This window comes from Rhinopithecus roxellana, chromosome 13 (genome assembly GCF_007565055.1).
Source record: "Rhinopithecus roxellana isolate Shanxi Qingling chromosome 13, ASM756505v1, whole genome shotgun sequence".
Taxonomy (NCBI): Eukaryota; Metazoa; Chordata; class Mammalia; order Primates; family Cercopithecidae; genus Rhinopithecus; species Rhinopithecus roxellana.
Genome location: NC_044561.1, coordinates 97,510,169 through 97,529,098, shown reverse-complemented (window position 1 = coordinate 97,529,098; position 18,930 = coordinate 97,510,169). Strand labels below are relative to the sequence as shown.

Here is an 18,930-nt window from a genome sequence, read left to right as displayed (position 1 = left end):
GTTCTTTGATAAGCCCTGAGCAGGTTCCCCGGGTCTTCCATTTCCCCCTTCTGGAGGATGAGTTTGTTGTAAGAATAAAATGAGAATGTAAGACACCTGGAGGATGCCTGAGTAAAAAATGACAATTGCTAGTAGTGTTTATTTGTAGGGCTCATTACCTAGAATAATTTTGTTTGACGTTACTAATTAAAATGAAGTCTTAAAGAAAAGCAGTGTATTTAGACTCTTTTACACCACAGAGCCCTTTTTACTTTTTTTTTTTTTAGATGGCGTCTCGCTCTGTCACCCAGGCTGGAGTGCAGTGGCACATCTTGGCTGACTGCAGGCTCCGCCTCCCGGTTCACGCCATTCTCCTGCCTCAGCCTCCCATGTAGCTGAGACTAAAGGCGCCCGCCACCATGCCCGGCTAATTTTTTGTATTTTTTTAGTAGAGATAGGGTTTCACCATGTTAGCCAGGATGGTCTCTATCTCCTGACCTCGTGATCCGCTCGCCTTGGCCTCGCAAAGTCCTGGGATTACAGGCGTGAACCACTACACCCAGCCTTTTTGCTTTTTAAATAGATCTTTTGCCTGTATTTATTATGATTCCTATTGCTACTGTTTTTTAGACTTGACAACTAAATTTTATTTCTTTTCTTCCATAAAAGGTGTTTTACAGCTTTCACCACAGCTGCATCAGCTTACAGTTACTATCATTATGGTCGGAAGACTGTTCAGGTGATAAAAGACTGATGAAAGCCATCTATCACCATTAGTAAGGAAGCAGTATACATCAGTGGGAGCAGGGCCCGTGGAAATCTACAGGAGTTTCCCTATTTTGGTGTTCAGCTTGAAAAAGGACTTGTCAGAACCAACCATGTCATCAAAATTTAAGTAATGTGCATTGAAAATAAGGTTGATCATGGGAATATGCAGAATTTCCAATGTATTTTAAAATACAAATAAAACTGTAATTTAGAATTTTTAATCTTAGGTTTCTTGATTAATTTATAAGAGATCAATTATTGTCAGTCTTTTTTGTATGTTTTCTACAAACATAGTCCAGAGCATGGGCAGTGTTGACACCTCTCTTTTAAGTGAAATTTGGATTGCTCACAAAGCACTAGGAAATGTCGTGGGGTTCAAATATATATCCTACACAACTGGGCAATACATTTTTGTTTGATTTTTAGGTCTGTGTATACATTAACAGTTCATGTAGTTAATACCTGATCATTTGGGATAATGAAAGTGAAGTTAGTTGTAGATGAAGTAAAGTTATAAAAGAGATTTAAAATGCAGTAAGTTTTTAAGATAATAAACAGAAAAGAAGGTATGAAGTTCATTTTCGGTAGTCTTCCAACCTCTCAGGTGCCTAATAATTTATGTATGAGGATAACAGGTAACAAAGATAGTCGAGATACGAGAACGTGTCTATTAGTCTTTGCGTCTAAAAGGCAGTGAGTTACATTCCTGCCTTCCACTGTTTCTGACATAGCAATGTTTGTTTGATATTGGAACCTGGATTCATATATTATGTAAATAATATCAAGCTGTATATTTTTCAAAGGTTTTTTAAACTTTGGAGACTCTTCTTTTGTTAAGAAGTTAAAGGAATAAAAGAGCTGGAAAAAAAATTGTACCTTCAACTCAGGTTGTTCCACATAACATACTTATTCTCCGCTGTTACGTAAGTTTTCCAATTCACAAAGTCCATTCATGTACATCACTTACACTTAAATTGTAAAAATAATTAGTCTGACCATCTGATTTTAAAAGAGTCTTGCTACAAATACATCATATTTAGGAGAATGTGGGATATGGGGAATGGGAGAAGACAGTCCAGGGGTAACTGGTTGTTGCTGCTTAACAGTAGAGGCCTATTGCTGCCCATTGTCCCTGGTTTTAATGCAAGCCTATTACGGAATACTGCAGTGAGATTATCCATTCTCAGCCTATTGAGCTGCATTAAATTAGAATGGGAGGCTGTAAGTAAAACTCATGCCTCTTGGCCAGGCATTCTGCACCAGCGTGTCCCTCTGTGGCTTGCTGGTCCTGGCTTCTTTGTTCTCAGACCGGTGGCTGAGCTGCGCTTGGCTTGGAGCATACTGAAGCCTGCAGCCAGGGACAACACCATTGAATCAGATGGAGGGGGTTGAAAAGGCAGAGAAGGGGGCATGTGGCTGGCTATTCTTGCTCTCTGGAGAACAGCTTCATTGTTAGGAGTAATAAGGCTGAAGGTGGACTTCCCACTGCTGAACCACCCAAGAGGCACACTGAGTGAGTCTCTGCATTAGTAATGGGTGAGCCACATAAGAATAATGTTTAAAAAAGGGAGGACTTGAAGTAGCTATGGGAAAATTTAGAACTTTGCACCTTGTTATGCTTATTTATGGTTTAATGTTGATGCCATTTGGAATGACTTAGGGCTTGGACCCATAATCTTTTTATTATTAAGGTCTCAAGCTGGCTCTCGTTAATAAACTTTTTCCACTTCAACCCTTAGAAGAATGATCCAGGTCTCCTCAGGCTTTTGGATACTGAATTGTTATAAAACACATCAATTCTGCCAGTTTATAAAATATTGGAATTGTATTTAGACATGTCTGAGTACATACTTGTTTATAGACTCAAAACATGATGAAAATTCATTTCAGTGTCTTCACAGAATAGGCTTAACCTTGACAGTAAGCTTAAAAATAAAGCATTAGTGTCATTTAAGTACATGTCTGGGGATTTTATACTAATTAGATTTTATACTAAATGCTTTTGCAATGCATTTTAGTTGGGGCCTCATTCCTGAGCCCAAGTGACCCTTTCACCTCAGCTTCCCAAGTAGCTGGGATTATAGGTGCACACCAACCGTGCTTTGCAGTTTTGTGTGTGTGTGTGTGTGTGTGTTTTTACAAGCACACACATCATAGCTTTGCAGTTTTTAACCAGGAGCTGGTGGAGATCTTTGAAATCATTTAGTCCAATTCTCTTAGTTACATTTATGATGAAACTAGGGATCTACCTTAAAATTTTGGGAAGCTCTTTCAAAACTTCAAACACCTAGAAATATATAGTGCAATTCAGTTTTAGTTTCTGCAGCATGGTTTGGAAACAAAAGATACATGGGATTTAAACTTGATTTGTTTTCTTCTTACAGTAGAAGTAAATGCTCTTGTGGGTTGAATTGCATCTTCCAAGGAAGATATGTTCACGTTCAAACCCCCAGTACTGTACATGTGACCTTATTTGGAAATAGGGTCTTTTTAGATGCAATCAAGTTAGAATTAGGTCATACTGGATTACAGTGGGCCTTAACGCAATAACCAGGTTTTTTTTGTAAAAAAAAAAAAAAAGGAAATGTGAACAGAGAGACAGAGAATGCCGTGAGATGATGGAGGGATAGATTGGAATGATGTCTGCAAGCTAAGGAATACTAAGGATTGCTGCCAACCATCCAAAGCTGGGAGAGGAGATGGAACAACTCCCTTGGAGCCTGCAAGAAGAACCAACCCCACTGATGCTTTGATTTGGGATTTCTGACCTGAACTGTAGGAAAATAAATTTATGTTCTTTTAAGCCAGTTTTACTAACTTGTTACAGCACCTGCAGGAAATTAATAAATGCTAATGTTGAAAATTAAAATCTAGAAATATGGCTCTAATTATAATTTCATAGAATCATTTTTTCCCCCGAGTTTCCCCTGAGTTTGTATAAAAGTGAAAAAGTAGAGGACAGAGTAGATGCCTCCCACATGAAGACACAGATTTTAAGGCATTGTTTGATGCAATTAGGGCAGAGAAACACTTGGGCTTCTAGCTAGAGTCTTGGGTTCTCTTTAGCTCATTTCTTCCCTCTAATTAAGAAAAAAGATTTTTAAAGTTTATTATGCTTCCTAAAAAATGAATTGATAATTCATTTGTCCACTTAGTCTTAGGTGAAATACAGTAAAGACGAACTTAAAAGGACAGCTTTTCCCTACGTTTGACAAATGTTCCCAGAAAACTGGTTTTAACTGTAAAGTTGGAAGTATATTTTCTTGTCATGTCCTGAGATGGAACTAATAAACCCAGAAGCCCTTACGAAGCAACCATTAATTAGCTCTCCCCCTAACCCCGGTTCTCAGGAATTGGAACTGGAAATCCACTGGAACTGATTTCTTGAATAACAGAGCTCATCATGCCTTAGAGCTTGACCATGAAGGAGCTTCCACTGGAAAGACCTGAGGATGTGATTTCTAACGATCAAAGAGGCTGGGTTATGCAATTTCCCTGTTTCATCCCTTCCTACTTCCATACACTATTCTACTGGATAGAAGGGCACTGGCTGCTGAAAACCCCAAAGGAAACACCACACAAGAAGGCCTGGTGGCAGTGGGGAGCGATCTGGCATTGACCATCAGGTTTCTGGGAACAGAGAGTAAAGTAGAAGGAAGGGAGGGCAGTTGTGCCTTGGACTGAGACACTCAGTGTGGCAAGTTCCATGTGTGCCCAAGGCATTCTGGCTTCACGGGAATTAGAAACCCTAGGAGCAGATGGGGTCATTTTTGACCTGCGCTCAGATCCAGTTCGGTTAGAGGTGTTTGCCCAGACGCTGGGCTAACTGACGGTCTGGAGCTCCAGCGGGTAATCAAAGGCCGGGTTTTTGCAGGCCACAAGGTGCGTGTCGCAGCGCTGCAGGCGTAGTGTCTGGCCCCGCCTGCAGAGACACGCAGACAGCACCAAGGTGCTGGCGAACAGCAGGCCGCTGGCTGCGCACAGCCCGGAGAGCAGGAGCGCGAAGCTGGGCTTGGTGGTGAAGGCGGCGCACGGGCTCCTCCAGCCCGAGGACCGCGGCTGGCTCAGACCTGCCCTGTTGGCCGCCAGCACGCACACGCGGTAGGTGGTGCCCGGCGACAGCCCGTACAGAGGGTGCTGCCGGGCCGTGCTGTAGATGACGCCCACCACCGACTGGTTCCCCGCCCAGCCCTCAGCAGAGTAGCGGATCTGGTACCCGTGCACTACCGAGTTGGGGGCACACCAGTGGACCAGCGCCGACGTGTCCGTGGTCTCCGTCACCCCCTGCAGCCTGGGCGGGTCTGGGATGGTGTCTTCCCCGCTGAGGCCGGGGCAACGGCACCGCGACCGCCTCTGCAGCTCAGCGCACGGGGTCTGTAGGTGCTTGCAGGGATGGTAATCACAGGGGACGTCCTGGTGAGGCATTCCCACCTCCTCTTTCCTCCCCTCCTCCTCGTCACTGTAGTCGTCCAGCAGCAAGACTGGAATCCCGCCCTCAGAAGGACTCGGGTTGGGGGCTTGGGGTGTGGTGTATGTCCTCTGGCTGGGCTGAGGCGAGCTTATGCGGTTCCACGAGGTAGGGAAGGGGCCCAGGAGCTTGCTCACCAGTGGGGTGGAGGCAGCTGAGATACTAGGCTCAACGACAAGCCCGGGGGCATGTTCTTCTCTGTGCTGGGACGCGGTGGTGCTGGCAGCCCTGGGGAAAACGCTGGAGTTGCTGTGACCTGCTACAGAGTTGGTCGTGGAAGAGGCAGTCCCCTCCTGTGCATCGCTGTGCGGCCATGCAGCTATCGTGCGGGAGCCCACGGTAGGGGCCTTGGAGACACTCTGCTGGTCTCCCTCAGGCTGGGTGGCAGGGGTTGCACTGGGCGCCACGGTGGGACCCTGGGCGTAGGTGGAGTGGTTGAAGCCGGGTGGGTGTGAAGCTCGGAGAGTAGTGCTTTGGTGGGACTGGCACACTCCAGGCAGCTGGGAGAGTGACAGGGAGGCTGAGAAGGGGCCGCTGGATCCCGCAGCTGGTGCGCACACAGTGTCTGCTGCCCTGGAGGGGAGGCCAACCAGTTAGAAGAAGTCTGGCTTCAGGGACGCTTCTGGGCAGAGCTTTGAATCCTCACTGCCAATGTCACCCCCTGCCAAGCCCATCAAGGCATCTCTGCCAGGCACCCCAGGGCACACACGCCACACACATCACCTAATTGATTGTGGGGAAACCTTTGGAGGAAGCTCCTGTCCTCACTTCCATTGGGCAGAGAAGCAAACAGAAGTTTAGAAGGAGGAACTAATTGGCCAAGACACCATAGCTAGCAATGGCAGAGCTTACCCCGGGGCAAGCACTGTGAGAAGGAGTCCAGATTCTCTGAGTGTCGTTTGCCATTTTGTTCTCACCCGTCTGCTTCCTGGCAAGAGAGCACTAGTAATAAAAACCATAGTCGGCCGGGCGCAGTGCCTCACACCTGTAATCCCAGCACTTTGGGAGGCCGAGGCAGGCGGATCACGAGGTCAGGAGACCGAGACTATCCTGACTAACACGGTGAAACCCCATCTCTACTAAAAATACAAAAAATTAGCCAAGGGTGGTGGTGGGCACCTGTAGTCCCAGCTACTCTGGAGGCTGAGGCAGGAGAATGGCGTGAACCCGGGAGGCAGAGCTTGCAGTGAGCCAAGATCACACCACTGCACTCCAGCCTGGGTGACAGAGTGAGACTCCGTCTAAAACAACAACAACAACAACAAAAAAAAAAAAAAAAAAAAAAAAAAAAAAAAAACATATTCGGGCCAGCGTGGTGGCTCAAGCTTCTAATCTCAGCACTTTGAGAGGCTGAGGCGGGCGGATCACAAGGTCAGGAGATCGAGACCATCCTGGCTAACAAGGTGAAACCCCATCTCTACTAAAACTACAAAAATTAGCCGGGCATGGTGGCAGGTGTCTGTAGTCCCAGCTACTCCGGAGGCTGAGGCAGGAGAATTGCTTGAACCTGGGAGGTGGAGATTGCAGTGAGCAGAGATTGTGCCACTGTACTCCAGCCTGGGCAACAGAGGGAGACTGTCTCAAAAAAAAGAAAAAAGTACTCATACTAGCTACCATTTCTGAGTGCTTCCCACGTGCTAGGGGTTATTCTTCACACTCTACTGTGTCAACTAATTTAGTCTGCACTACTTATGCAGTAGACTCTATTACCCCATTTTACAGATGAGAAGGTAGAGGCCGAAGTAACTCAGAGAGATGAAATAATTCAGCTCAAATCAACAGTAGTAAGTAGGCCAGGTACAGTGGCTCATGCCTAGAGTCCCAGCACTTTGGGAGGCCCAGGTAGGAGGATCACTTGAGGCCAGGAGTTGGAGACCAGCCTGGTCAACATAGTGAGACCTCATCTCTACCAAAACAAACAAAACAAAACAAACAAACAAAAACTTAGCCAGGTATGGTGGTGCATGGCTGTGGTCCCAGCTACTTGGGAGGATGAGGCAGGAGGATTGCTTGAGCCCAGGAGTCTGAGGCTGCAATGAGCCGTGATCATGCCACTGCACTCCAGCTTGGGTTACAGTGCAAGACCTTGTCTCTAAAAAAAAATAATAAAATAGTAGTAAGTAGGATGAAGCTGGACTCTCTGGCTTCAGAGCCTGTACTCTCAGCTTCATCATTAATACCGTGATGAGATCCTCGACTGCAAAGGGCCTAGGTGCTTTTCTTTGGAGGGAATGTGGGGTTGGGGGGCAGACTGAGCCCCACTTCACAGCTGAGCTTAGGTGGGAGATGAGAAAAGAATATTGGCTGGGCGTGGTGGTTCATGCCTGTAATCCCAACTCTTTGGAAGGCCCAGATGGGAGGATCCCTTGAGTCCGGGAGTTTGAGACCAGCCTGGGTAACATGATGAGACTCCATCTCTACAAAAAGATTTTAAAAAATTCGCCTGGTGTGGTGGCTTGCACCTGGGGTCCCAGCTACTCTAGAAGCTGAGGTAGGATGGTCGCTGAGCCCAGGAGGTTGAGGCTGTAATGAGTGAGACATGATCACACCACTGCACTCCATCCTGGACAAAAGAGCAAGACCCTGTCTCCAAATAAACAGAAAGAATCCTGCAGAATGGTGGTGATGGAGGGTTGCCTCCCAAGGTGTAGTGTTTATCTGGTGGAACTGGTTTTGAAAGTGCTCAGGACTGGGGGTGTTCCCAGCCCCCCAGCTCCCACTGTCTCCTGGTGGCCAGCCTAAATGTGGCTCCCCACTGCAAAAACAGCTCTTCTAGCCAAGAGCCTTCATAGGAATTTCCCAGGAGAGCTCTGTAAGCCCATGGGCCTAGGACTGGATAACCCAGGAGCAGGAGGCCAGGTTCCATCTTGCGGATTCAGTAGAACCCAGTGGTTAAACCAGACCACATTTCCCAGCCTCCCTTGCAGGTAGGTGTGGCTCCTGGCCAATGAATGTGAGTGGAAGTGAGGAGTATCACCTCCCAGCCTGGCTCACTAAAAACCTCCCATATCTGCTCCTCCATGTTCTTTGCCCCTTCTGGCTGGCTGGAATGGAGGTAGCTTCCATCACCTGGATCCCTGAGTGTGACTACATGGGGAAGGCTGCCCAGCCCAACATGGCCAAAGTGCCAAGCACAGTCATGTGAGCAAGATGTAAGCTGGAGAACTTCAGCTCCTGAAGGCTGAGCCTCACCCCTCAGCCATCTGCTTTGTAAATGTGTTACCTGCTTAGGACAGTTCTCTTTGCATCCATGAGGAGCCAAGACAAGTCACAGCTACAAGTGAGGGGGTTGCCAAAGAGGTTGATCGATAGGACCTGGGAGGAATCCAGGGTCCAAGGAGGGAAGGAACTCAAGTTGCAGCTGAAATACACACCAAAAAATTAATTAAGTCAGGTTTTTACAATTGGATCAAAGATATTCCCAAAAAGGCATGGTGTCAGAACAATGCCCATGGTATCAGAAGCATTCCGATAGGGGTTGGAGAATACTGCTTTGGGCAAAACTCTTAATGACCTCGAACTTCATTTTTTGTCCTCTGTTGTAAAACAGAGATACCAACCTAACAGGAAATACTATACTTCATATCAACTGGGGACAATATTCCCATGACGATGGTTGTATCAAAAAGAGTGTGTGTTGGCTGGGCATGGTGGCTCACACCTGTAATCCCAGCACTTTGGGAGGCCGAGGCAGGTGGATTATTTGAGGTTAGGAGTTTGAGAGCAGCCTGGCCAACATGGTGAAACTCTGTACTACACATACAAAAATTAGTCGGGCAGTAGTGGTGGACCTGTAATCCCAGCTACTCGGGAGGCTGAGGCAGGAAAATCACTTGAGCCTGGGAGGCAGAGGTTGTGGTGAGCCAAGATCATACCACTACCCTCTAGGATAGGCAGGAGAGTGAGACCCTCTCAAAAAATAAAACAAAACAAACAAACAGAAACAAAAAAGAGTGCATGATGATAAAAGTGTTTGTAAATGCAAATCTCTACATACAAGCAGATATTATTATTATGGACCAGTGTTACTGCACTATGGCTGGTGACACTCAACGCCAGTCCTTTGGAAGATGCCTCATTTAAGTGCATCAGTGAACTCTTGACACGTAGAGAATAACCCCCAAACTTAGTAACTTAAAACAATAAATATTTATTATTTGGCATGATTCTGTGGGTTAGCTCAGTGGTTCTTGTGGTCTGGATTAGCTCAGCTGGGGCCAGATGATCTGGGATGGCCTCATGTGTAAGGCTCAACCGGGTGTCCTGGGACTGCTCTCCATGTGTCTGTCATCACCCAGGAGGCTGGCCTGGGCTTATCCACACGATAGTGGCGGGATCCCCAACAGCAGGAGAGGGCGGGTCTCAGTGCTCAATTGCTTTCTAGCTTCTTACATCACATTTGCTAATGTCCCACTGGCCCAAGCAAATCACAAGGCCAAGCCCAGGTTCAAGAGATGGAGCAATAGACTCCTTGAAATATGGGGCCTGGTGCGATGGCTCATGACTGTAATCCTAGCCCTTTGGGATGCCAAGGTGGGAGGATCACTCGAGGCCAGGAGTTTCAGATTAGCCTGGACAATATAGCAAGACCCTGACTCCACAAAAAAAAAAACTAACAATTAGCCAGGCATGGTGGAGTACACCTGTGGTCCCAGCCACTTGGGAGGCTGAGATGGGAGGATCGTTTGAGCCCATGAATTGGATGTTACAGTGAACCATGATTGTGCCACTGTACTCCAACCTGGGGAGCAGAACTAGGCCTTGACTCTAAACAATTTAAATTAAAAAAATATATATATATAGGAGGAGCTGCAATCATGTTGCAAAGAGTTGTGCCTACAGGGATGGGGGAATTACTGAGGCCATTTTTGCATAGAGTCTACCACACCTAGCAATGGCAGATCTGCTCCTGCCTCCCTTCTCTTTCTTACCCAGAGTCTCACAGAGTGTTTGGCCTTGACTTTGTCAACTCCCTGAGTCTCCTGGACCTCCCAGATTTTGACTCCTTTACATGTACTCAGTAATAATTCATCATGGGCAATGGGAGCTGCATTTTGCCTTCAAGTCTCTTGTGACCAAAGGCTGGCTTTCCTCAATCTGTCTGGGAACCTGCCTTCTACTACTCTGGGGAAGATGCTGTTGTTCTGGGAAAGGAAGGACATGTCACCCAGATCTGCTCTATCACTTTTGGCCAGTGGGAAAGTGACAGTCACCTCTGGAACACCAGATTTATGTATGTGCCATTTACATTAAAACTTAAGCCATACCTGCATATACAAGTATATATATGTATATATGCGTGTATGCTTATTTTTTGCAGATTTTACACAGCTAGAATGGAAATCTTAGAATCAGAGTTCAATCAGTTTTTTTTTTTGTTTGTTTGTTTTTTTTTTTTTTTTTTTTGTAGAAAGGAAATGCTTTTCTTTTTCCCTGAAGTGGGAAAGGAAGAGGATTACATTATTTTTTGAGTAACACCTCTGAGTCCTTTACCTACATTGTCTCATTAACATCATTATGACAACTTAGTGAGGTAGACAGCATGTTACATGTTCTACATGTTAAGAAAATTATTCTTAGGGGAAAAGGTACAATTTGCTTTGGTGGTTCTTTCTGCCACCCAATGCCACCTACATGCTGAGGAAGGAGAGCCTGGCTCGTTCCTGATCCATGTCACATTTGGGTATTCTTTGCTTCTGACAGGGCCCTAGTGCGGAAGAAGTCTCCATTTGCTCTCCTAAATCATTTCTATTGGAGAATTGCTAATAGAAATTGCAGATATTTCCATGTCACTTTCCAGTAGTTCCTTGTCATTTACAATCATTAAAATTATGAAAGTTATTAGACTTACTGGTAGATTTTGTCACTTAAGGCGTTAAAGAAGAAGACACACACACACACACACACACACAGCACTCTTCTGATAAGAGTGGACCACAGATGGGAGCAGTGGCTCACGCCTGTAATCCCAATACTTTGGGAGGCTGAGGCAGATGGATCACGAGGTCAGGAGATCGAGACCATCCTGACCAACATGGTGAAACCCCGTCTCTACTAAAAATACAAAACAAACAAAAAAATAGCTGGGTGTGGTGGTGCGTACCTATAATCCCAACTACTTGGGAGGCTGAGGCAGGAGAATCACTTGAACCCAGGAGGCGGAGGTTGCAGTGAGCCGAGATCGCGGTACTGCACTCCAGCCTGGCAACAAAGCAAGACTCCATCTCAAAAATAAATAAATAAATAAATAAATAAATAAATAAATAAATAAATGAATAAATAATAAAAAGAGTGGACCCACAGGCTTCACCAGACTGTCAAAAGGGTCCATAATATAAATGAAAATAAAACCTCCCTGCTCTAAAATGGGGCCTCTGAAGATGAAAACATCTATCGGAAGGCAGTAAGGAAGATGGGAGATGAAGAGGACTTGATCTAGAGTTGCCCTAAAGGGTCAAAGAGAAGGAGGCTGTCACAGGAGCTGCTGGGGATGGAAATGAAACGAGTCCTGGGGACTTGACTCCTGCAATGACTCTTCCACCCCTTTCACCTGGCTCCCTTAGGAATGAATGTCCTAAGGGAATGCCGATGTCCCACATTTTGCCAAATCCCGTAGTCACACCATTCTCAGCTCACTAGGGCTCCTGATGGTTTTGCCAACCACTCCCTCCCTCCTTAAGCACTCTCTTCTCTTGACCTCCAGGACATCACATTCTTCTGGTTTTTCTGCTACTTCACTGGTCATACCTTCTTGGTCTCCTTTCCTGGTTCTTCTTCATCCCGATGTTAAAAGTTGGGGTTCTTCAAGGCTCAGTTCTGGGCCCTCATCTCTCTATACTGTCTCTCTGGTGATCTCGTGAATTCCTTTGGCTTCAGATATCATCTTTATACTCCCAAATTTATACCTCTGGCTCAGACACTCCTCCTTCATGCTTGGGTCTGATGCAGCATTGTGTTTAGGGTATCAGATGTGGAGCCAAACAGCCTGGGCTCAAATTCTGATTCTTCTATTTACTAACTCTGTGAACTGGGGAAAGTTATTTAACATCTCTGTGTCTCAGTTTTTTCATCTGTGAAATGGGAATAATGACTGAATCCTATCTGGATTGCTGCAAGAATAAATACTTCAATATATGCTCAGAACTATGCCTGGCACAGTACAAGAGGTTCGTGTTATTATTACGGAACATTTCCCCTGGATGTCTCATAGATCTTTACTATCCAGCAGGCAATTAGATACACAATTCTGGGGCTCATCAGATGCCCTTGGCTGGAGATACTCAACTAAGCATCCTCAGCACAGAGATGGAGGAGGATGCATTAGGCTTGAGGGAAGGGGATGGTGCTGGAGTAGTGCATAGGGTGACAGTGCAAGAAAGTTATAAATGGAAATAGGTAAGGACATTAAGAAGACCTAGCCAGGAAGGCTGGAGAAGCACCAGGGCAACATCCTGCGGCCAAAGAGATAGAGAACATCAAGTGGGAGGAAAGAAACAATAGGCTCCACAGACAGATGTGTCCACTGACTTGGCAGCTGATGTGGGTGGTCAGATTGCGGTGAATTGACAAGTAGAGGGATGAGAGGAAGTGGTCATCGCTTCTGAACCTGGGATACTTGCTCTTCTTGGGCCTGGATGGCTTTTCTCTTCTGACATTCACCTGGTGAGCTTGGACTCGCCTTTTGAGATATGGACCGATTATGCTGTTCCTGTAGAAGCCTCTCTGATCCAGTCTGATGGATCATTACCCCCACCTGCCTTATAACACAGCACATGGTGTGTGTCTCTGCTATGGATCACGAAGTGTTATGATAAATGGCAGATATCTGCTGCCTGTACTGAACTGTGAGCTCCCTGAAAGCAGTGGCCATGTTGTCAATGTCATCATCACCAAAGTCATCATGACCATCAATATCAATATCTTTATTAATATCGCCACCACTATCACATCACCATTGTCACTGTCAGTGTTCTCACCACCACTATTTTTTTGTTTTGTTTTTGAGACAGAGTTTCACTCTTGTTGCCCAGGCTGGAGTGCAATGGTGCAATCTCAGCTCACTGCAACCTCCACTTCCCAGGTTCAAGCGATTATCCTGCCTCAGCCTCCCAAGTAGCTGGGACTACAGGCATGTGCCACCACGCCCGGCTAATTCTGTATTTCTTTTAGTAGAGATGGGGTTTCACCATGTTGGCCAGGCTGGTCTCGAACTCCTGACCTCAGGTGATCCACCCACCTCGGCCTCCCAACGTACTGGGGTTATAGGCATGAGCCATCGTTCCTGGCCCCACTACCACTATTTTATTATACAATCATCACTATCCTCACCATTATAATTAGCACCATCACCCATCATCATCACCATCACCATCACCATCACTACCAATGTCATCCCCATCACTGACATCAATCAGCATCAACACCATCACCATCACTGTCATCACCATCAGCATCTCCATTATCGCCACCACCATCATCTTCACTAATTTTAGAGGACAAATACCATAAGCCAGGCACTGAGCTAAGTGGTCTACATAAACCATATGCTTTTTTCTCATGAAAAATCCCAAAGCAAGGTTTTATCATCATAGCTCTATTTTACAGATAAAGAAACTACTTGATATTTGTATCCTGGCACTTTACACAGTTCTTGGGTTTTTATCGAGCTCAAAGGAGTCTGAGCCAGAGATACAAAGCGTTTCCCCTCACAACATTGTGTGCTCAATAGCTATTTATTGAATAAAGGAAAGAATGAGTGAATGGTTCTGCCTTTGCTTTGAAAAGTAGTTCATCCTTTTAGAAGAATAATTCCATCTTTAGTGACTGCATTGAGTAAAACAGGACTAACAGGGCCTGCCCCTAGACTTCCAAGGGATTTTCTAACAATATCAATACTTTCATCCCCAGACCCACTCAGATTCTGGAAGGGACTGAACTTGCATGACATGTGGGGAAGAAAGCAGATCCAGACAGAGAGTAGACCTGAGGTCCTCCTCACCTCTTCCCACTGTACATTTCTAAGTGCGGGCTTAAAATAAACTTTAAAGGCACAGGAGTTTGGCATTCTAATACTACTATGAACCGGACTGAGTTGCAAGGTTAGATGGCTGGGTGGACTATCTGGGACCTACCCAAGATATCACCCAACGGGTGGGGGAAAACAAAGCCCCAGAGAGGACTCGGAAGAGCAGTGGAAGAAAAATTATGGTCTGGTTTGTTCTATAAAATTCAACATAGCGTAATGGGCAAAAATCAGTCATGTGATTAAGATGCGCCTCAGAAGCACTTACTTCTGGAACAGAAGGACCTGTAGATGTGGAGTGTCTTGAAAGATGTGCGTGGCGACAGAAGCAAGTGCTGGGGAGTCCTGACAGTCCAGCTGCTGCAGGTTGGGAGTCATCTTGAAAATGTCCCCCTCCAGGGTCGTCAGCCAAGGCATCTTCCTCAGGTAGAGGGATGTGAGCTTGGGCAGGTCTCTGATCCACCCTGACTCAACTGAAACACAGAAGGGAAACTGCCCACCACTCCAGAACGCACAACCCCAGGAGGCCAGCCCGGCATGAAGGAAAGAACGAGAGTGGTAAGGTGAATGGTGAAGGTCCATTGCTGAGCATGGGCACAGTTAGCAGCTCTGGGAATCTCAGAATTGTGGTCATTTCAGCTGGAAGGGTGCTCAGGGATAACCAGTCCTTCCTTTCTTCCAATCTGAGTCGGCCAAGGCCAGAGAGGGTGTTGATTGGCCTAAGGCCACATAGCTGGAAAGGGGCAGAGACAAGGCTTGAACCCAGGACACTGTCTCCAAGTCTGTTGCTGCCTCACCTTCTCATTAAAGTCCATACAAAAAATAACCAGACTTTGCTCTGATGTCTGTCAGGAGTGGGGAACTTCTGTGGAATGTAATTAAGGAGGTGAGGCGGCCCCAGAAACCTAATTTTGTGGCTCTCCCAATACATGGAGAACGTGCCCCTTCCCCTCGGTATTCCCCATTCTAGCTGTTTTTTCTCTTTGTCTTTGATGAAACAGGTGGTTGTAGACACGTGAAGTGTTTTTTAAAAAATAGTAAAACCAACCTTGTGAATCAAAGAACAGCAGGAACAGGAGACCGGTTATCTTCACCAGTCTCCTGTGGCTTGTTTGAGTGATTCAACATTCACAGAAACAATTTTGCCCAACCAGGTAGAGAAATCAGTGAATTCATCCTGGAAGCCTCAGTCACTTCAGCTAACTGCATGTTTGCGGCTCAGTTTTTCCATTCATCGGCCCCAAAGCATGCACTCACTTCCCCATTCCACAAACACTTATCCAGTCATGCTGGGAAGCAGTAGAACAGAGTGGTTAAAGTTTTGGGCTCTGGACCCAGAATGCCTGAGTTCAGATTTGCTTAATGTGTGACCAAGTTTCACCTTTCTGTGCTTTGGTTCCCTCATATGTAAAACGGAGATGGTAACAGTTTCCATCTCTTAGGATTCAAGAAAGTGACTCCTGTGTGGCGCTTCAAACTGGGCCCGCTTGCTCGAAAAATGTAGCTGGTGTTTTTTTGAACCCAGCTGCGAGCTGGGCACCTGGGTCACCCCTCGAGGAAGAATGCAGCCCGGCCCTCAGGAGCGCACGCGCAGCCTGGCTCTGCGCTCAGGTCTGCTGAAAACGCGGGGCGCTCGGACTCACCCCGCTCGAGGAACGTGCCGCTGAGATCTAGGACTTCGAGCGTGGCCAGGGGCGCGCCATCCTCTCCAACGAACGCCGCCTCGGCGATGCCCCCCTGTGCGTCGCGACCTAGCGCGGTGCAGGAGAGGTTGAGGAGCTGCAGCGCGGGGAAGCAGGCGAAGGCCCGGGGCTGTAGCGCCTGCAGCGGATTCCCGGCGAGCGCCAGGGCGCGGAGGCTGCTCAGTGCGGAACCGGCACACGGCGGCACAGCGGCCAGCTGGTTGTAGTTGAGGTCCAGGGTGTGCAGCCCCGCCGGCCCGCCCGGGCCCCAGCGCAGCTCGGCGATGCGGTTGTGGCTCAGGGTCAGCACCTGCAGCTGCTCCAGGTGGCCGAGTTCGGATGCGGTCAGTGCGCGCAGTAGGTTGTGGCTGGCGTTGAGGCTGCGCAGTGTGCGCGGTAGGCAGCCGGGCAGGCGCTCCAGGTTGCGGTTCGCCAGGGTCAAGGCCGTCGCACCCGCGGCGGGCAGCCCCTCGCAGGGCGAGTCGGTGGCGTTGCTGCCACTGCTCCCCCAGGGACCCTGCTGAGTGACCCGGAAGAGCGGGACCTTCTGGAGAAGATCTGCCCAGCTGGGGCGCAGCACCGTCAGCAGCAGCAGCAGCAGCAGGGTTTGCCGCATGGCGTCTGGAGAGAGAACAGCAGGACGCCCATCAAATCCACAGGAACTTCCGAAGAAAGGGGCAGATGCGCGTCCCAACCCCACCTCCAGAGCTCTGAGTAGACGCACAGGCCCTGGATGTTCCCTGAAGGGCAGGGAGACGTTCCCAGAGTCGCCTGGTGTGCAGTCACCTCGCCCCTGTCTGCTTTTGCCCTATCGTCTCCCCCAGGAGCACCATGGTACCCCTTGTTCTTCCTCTCCTCAGGGATGTTTTTCCCCCTTCTTGTGAGAGGGACGCCTTCCTCGTCTCTCCAGTCTGGGCCTGAATCTCTCAATAACTCCCTCCGTTTATGTACCCCCATCCTGTGAGCTTCTACAGGAAAGGGATGTCCCCTTTATTGCTGCAAACTCTTCCCAGGTAAACAGTCACTGCTCCATAAACGTGAATGCCCTCAGTTGGGAAGAATCTCTGCTGGATAGAAACATGTACTCTAGGAAGATTTTGTCAGTTCCACGCCTCTCAGTTACCCTGCTTTTCCCCGTTAGACCTGCCCAGCCACAGGGGAATCCTAGTTTGCCTAAAATAAGTCCTGGAGTCCGTTTCTTGGGAGCATGCCCAGGGTTGCCTTCAGCAGAAGAACAAAGCCCTGTGAACCCTGGAGTCAAACATTTCCTGGTCCCATGTGGGTTCCAACAAAACCAGAGCCCCCTTTATTAGCCCTGCCCAAGAGGGATGGCTGAGAGCTGCTAGTTGTGGAATTTCTGGAGTACTTAGGGTTGCACAGGTCAGCTAGGAGATCAAGTGGAGGAAGATCCAGCAGCCATGGGCTAGCTTGGGAGTGGCAAAGATGCTGTTAACCAGGCCCTGGCCATGAGGTCACTGCTCGATATCCCTCATGACTGCAGATGTGTATTCCTTTCCCAGCTCTCTGTGCTGACCAGTAGATCTCCCAGCCACCACGCAGGGGCCAGGGGAAGGGTCTCCCTATTGCTAGCTGGGGATGAAGGCAGTGAGAAAGATCCTGGAACCTGAAGCCAGGAGCGTGTGCATCCAGCAGTGTGTCATGCTTACCTGGAAGTGGTCTTTTTGGAGTGTGGCTCCTCTGGATGCACATCTGAAGTCCTCAGTTTTGTTTTATAGATTCCAGGGACCACTGATTTGGATAGCAACTCAGCTCTGAACTCCAGAGGGAGACCTGTCTCCCAGCCTCCTCTCTCCCAGCCTCCTCTCTCCCACAACACCCATCCACTGAGAGGGCCTGAGATACTCCAGTCTTTCCCATCGCTCCTCCTTTCCCATCAAGACACTGTTGTTTTTAGCCAACACCCTCATTGCTCAGCTCCCTTCTCTCCCACTAGGGCCTGCGCCTGCCCCTTTCCAGGCCTGGCACCTCCCCCTAGCCCTCCCCATCTTCACCTCCCCGAACACCACCTTTCCCAGGCTGGAGAAATGAAAGGAGTCAGCGATGAGGGCTAGTGGAGTGCAGTGAGGCAGAGCAGCGCTGTCACCTCTCAGGAATTTGATCCTTCCTGCTGGTGGCTCCCATTTCCTGGGATGGCTGGAGCCTAATGGTGAGCCAGCCAGAGGAGCAAGCCGCTTCTCCCAGAGGGAAGGCATCCAAGTCTAGAGGAAGCTTGCAGGGATTTCCAGGAAAAAGTGGCAGGAGAGAGGATCCTCAGAAGGCTCTGGGGCAGAAGCAGGCTCAAATCAGACCCAAGAGGCCCCGCGGACAGTCTGCTTGGTGGCTCTGGGACCCCGCTCAGTGACAGTGTGGACGTTTGTCTCTCATAAGGAGTGAGAATAAACAGGGCGGAAATGCAGAAAGAACATTCCCGCTCCATGCCTGGGAGGTTGGGTCCTGATTACCAGCCCCAGGTCTCCCGAAGATGTGATGCTTGAGTGAGCTTTGTGTAGAGCGCTTTTGTTTGGAGCAGACAGCACTTCTCTCCCCCAAAGTCCCAAGGCAGAGCCTGGTTATTTCCTCTGAGGGCCTTCGATCTGCATCCTCCCCCAATCCCACCTAGCCCGGTCTGAGAGTTCATCAGGGTTAATGGGCCGCAGCTTTGTGTGACAGACACTGAGACCAGAACTTTACGTATTTTTCCTCCTGTCAGTCCTTATCTGGACAGCCCTGAGGAACTCCAGGATACCTCAGAACCTTGCCTATTAGGGTTGATTGGTTAATTGGAAGTTCCTGAGGATCTCCATTGAGGCCTGCTCCACCCACAGCCTGAAGAAGATCCTTCAGTCTCAGTGCCAGCTAGGACCCTGCTGCTCAGAAGCATTGCTCCTCTGCCTGAGCAGGGCAGGGAGAGGCCGCTCTGTGCGACCCAGCCTGAGGCTCATGCAGTCACCTCCCAGGGAGCCTGGGCCCAGGCCCCAGAGGTAGAAATACATGCCATGGAGACACAGGAG

General features: G+C 48.2%; 2 protein-coding genes across 5 annotated transcripts in view; one reads left to right on the top strand and one right to left on the bottom strand.

The window, feature by feature from the left end:
• CRLS1 (cardiolipin synthase 1) overlaps positions 1-968 on the top strand; it is a 32,735-nt gene extending 31,767 nt beyond the window's left edge. For 3 of the 4 annotated variants that reach the window (XM_030915068.1, XM_030915069.1, XM_030915067.1), the window contains exon 7: positions 649-968. In XM_030915068.1, the coding sequence (XP_030770928.1) occupies positions 649-733 (85 nt within the window). In that variant the 3' untranslated portion in view covers positions 734-968. The remainder of the gene's footprint in view (positions 1-648) is intronic. The other variant, XM_030915066.1, reaches the window with a different exon arrangement.
• Positions 969-1,638: 670 nt separating this feature from the next.
• Positions 1,639-17,832, bottom strand: LRRN4 (leucine rich repeat neuronal 4). Its single transcript, XM_010378912.2, has 5 exons — positions 17,587-17,832; positions 15,881-16,540; positions 14,506-14,710; positions 8,439-8,576; positions 1,639-5,788 (listed from the first exon to the last, which is right to left on the bottom strand). Exons 1-5 carry the CDS (start codon positions 17,627-17,629, stop codon positions 4,570-4,572), a joined length of 2,265 nt encoding a protein of 754 aa, XP_010377214.1. The 5' UTR covers positions 17,630-17,832; the 3' UTR covers positions 1,639-4,569.
• Between the last annotated feature and the right edge of the window lie 1,098 nt (positions 17,833-18,930).

Excerpts from the sequence above, each read along its gene's own strand:
- LRRN4 (XM_010378912.2), bottom strand. The coding sequence starts at position 17,629 with ATGTGCATCCAGAGGAGCCACACTCCAAAAAGACCACTTCCAG. Across the intron at positions 16,541-17,586 it reads TCCAAAAAGACCACTTCCAG|ACGCCATGCGGCAAACCCTG; the intron begins GTAAGCATGACA and ends TTCTCTCTCCAG. Across the intron at positions 5,789-8,438 it reads AAGAGAACTGTCCTAAGCAG|GGCAGCAGACACTGTGTGCG; the intron begins GTAACACATTTA and ends CCTCCCCTCCAG.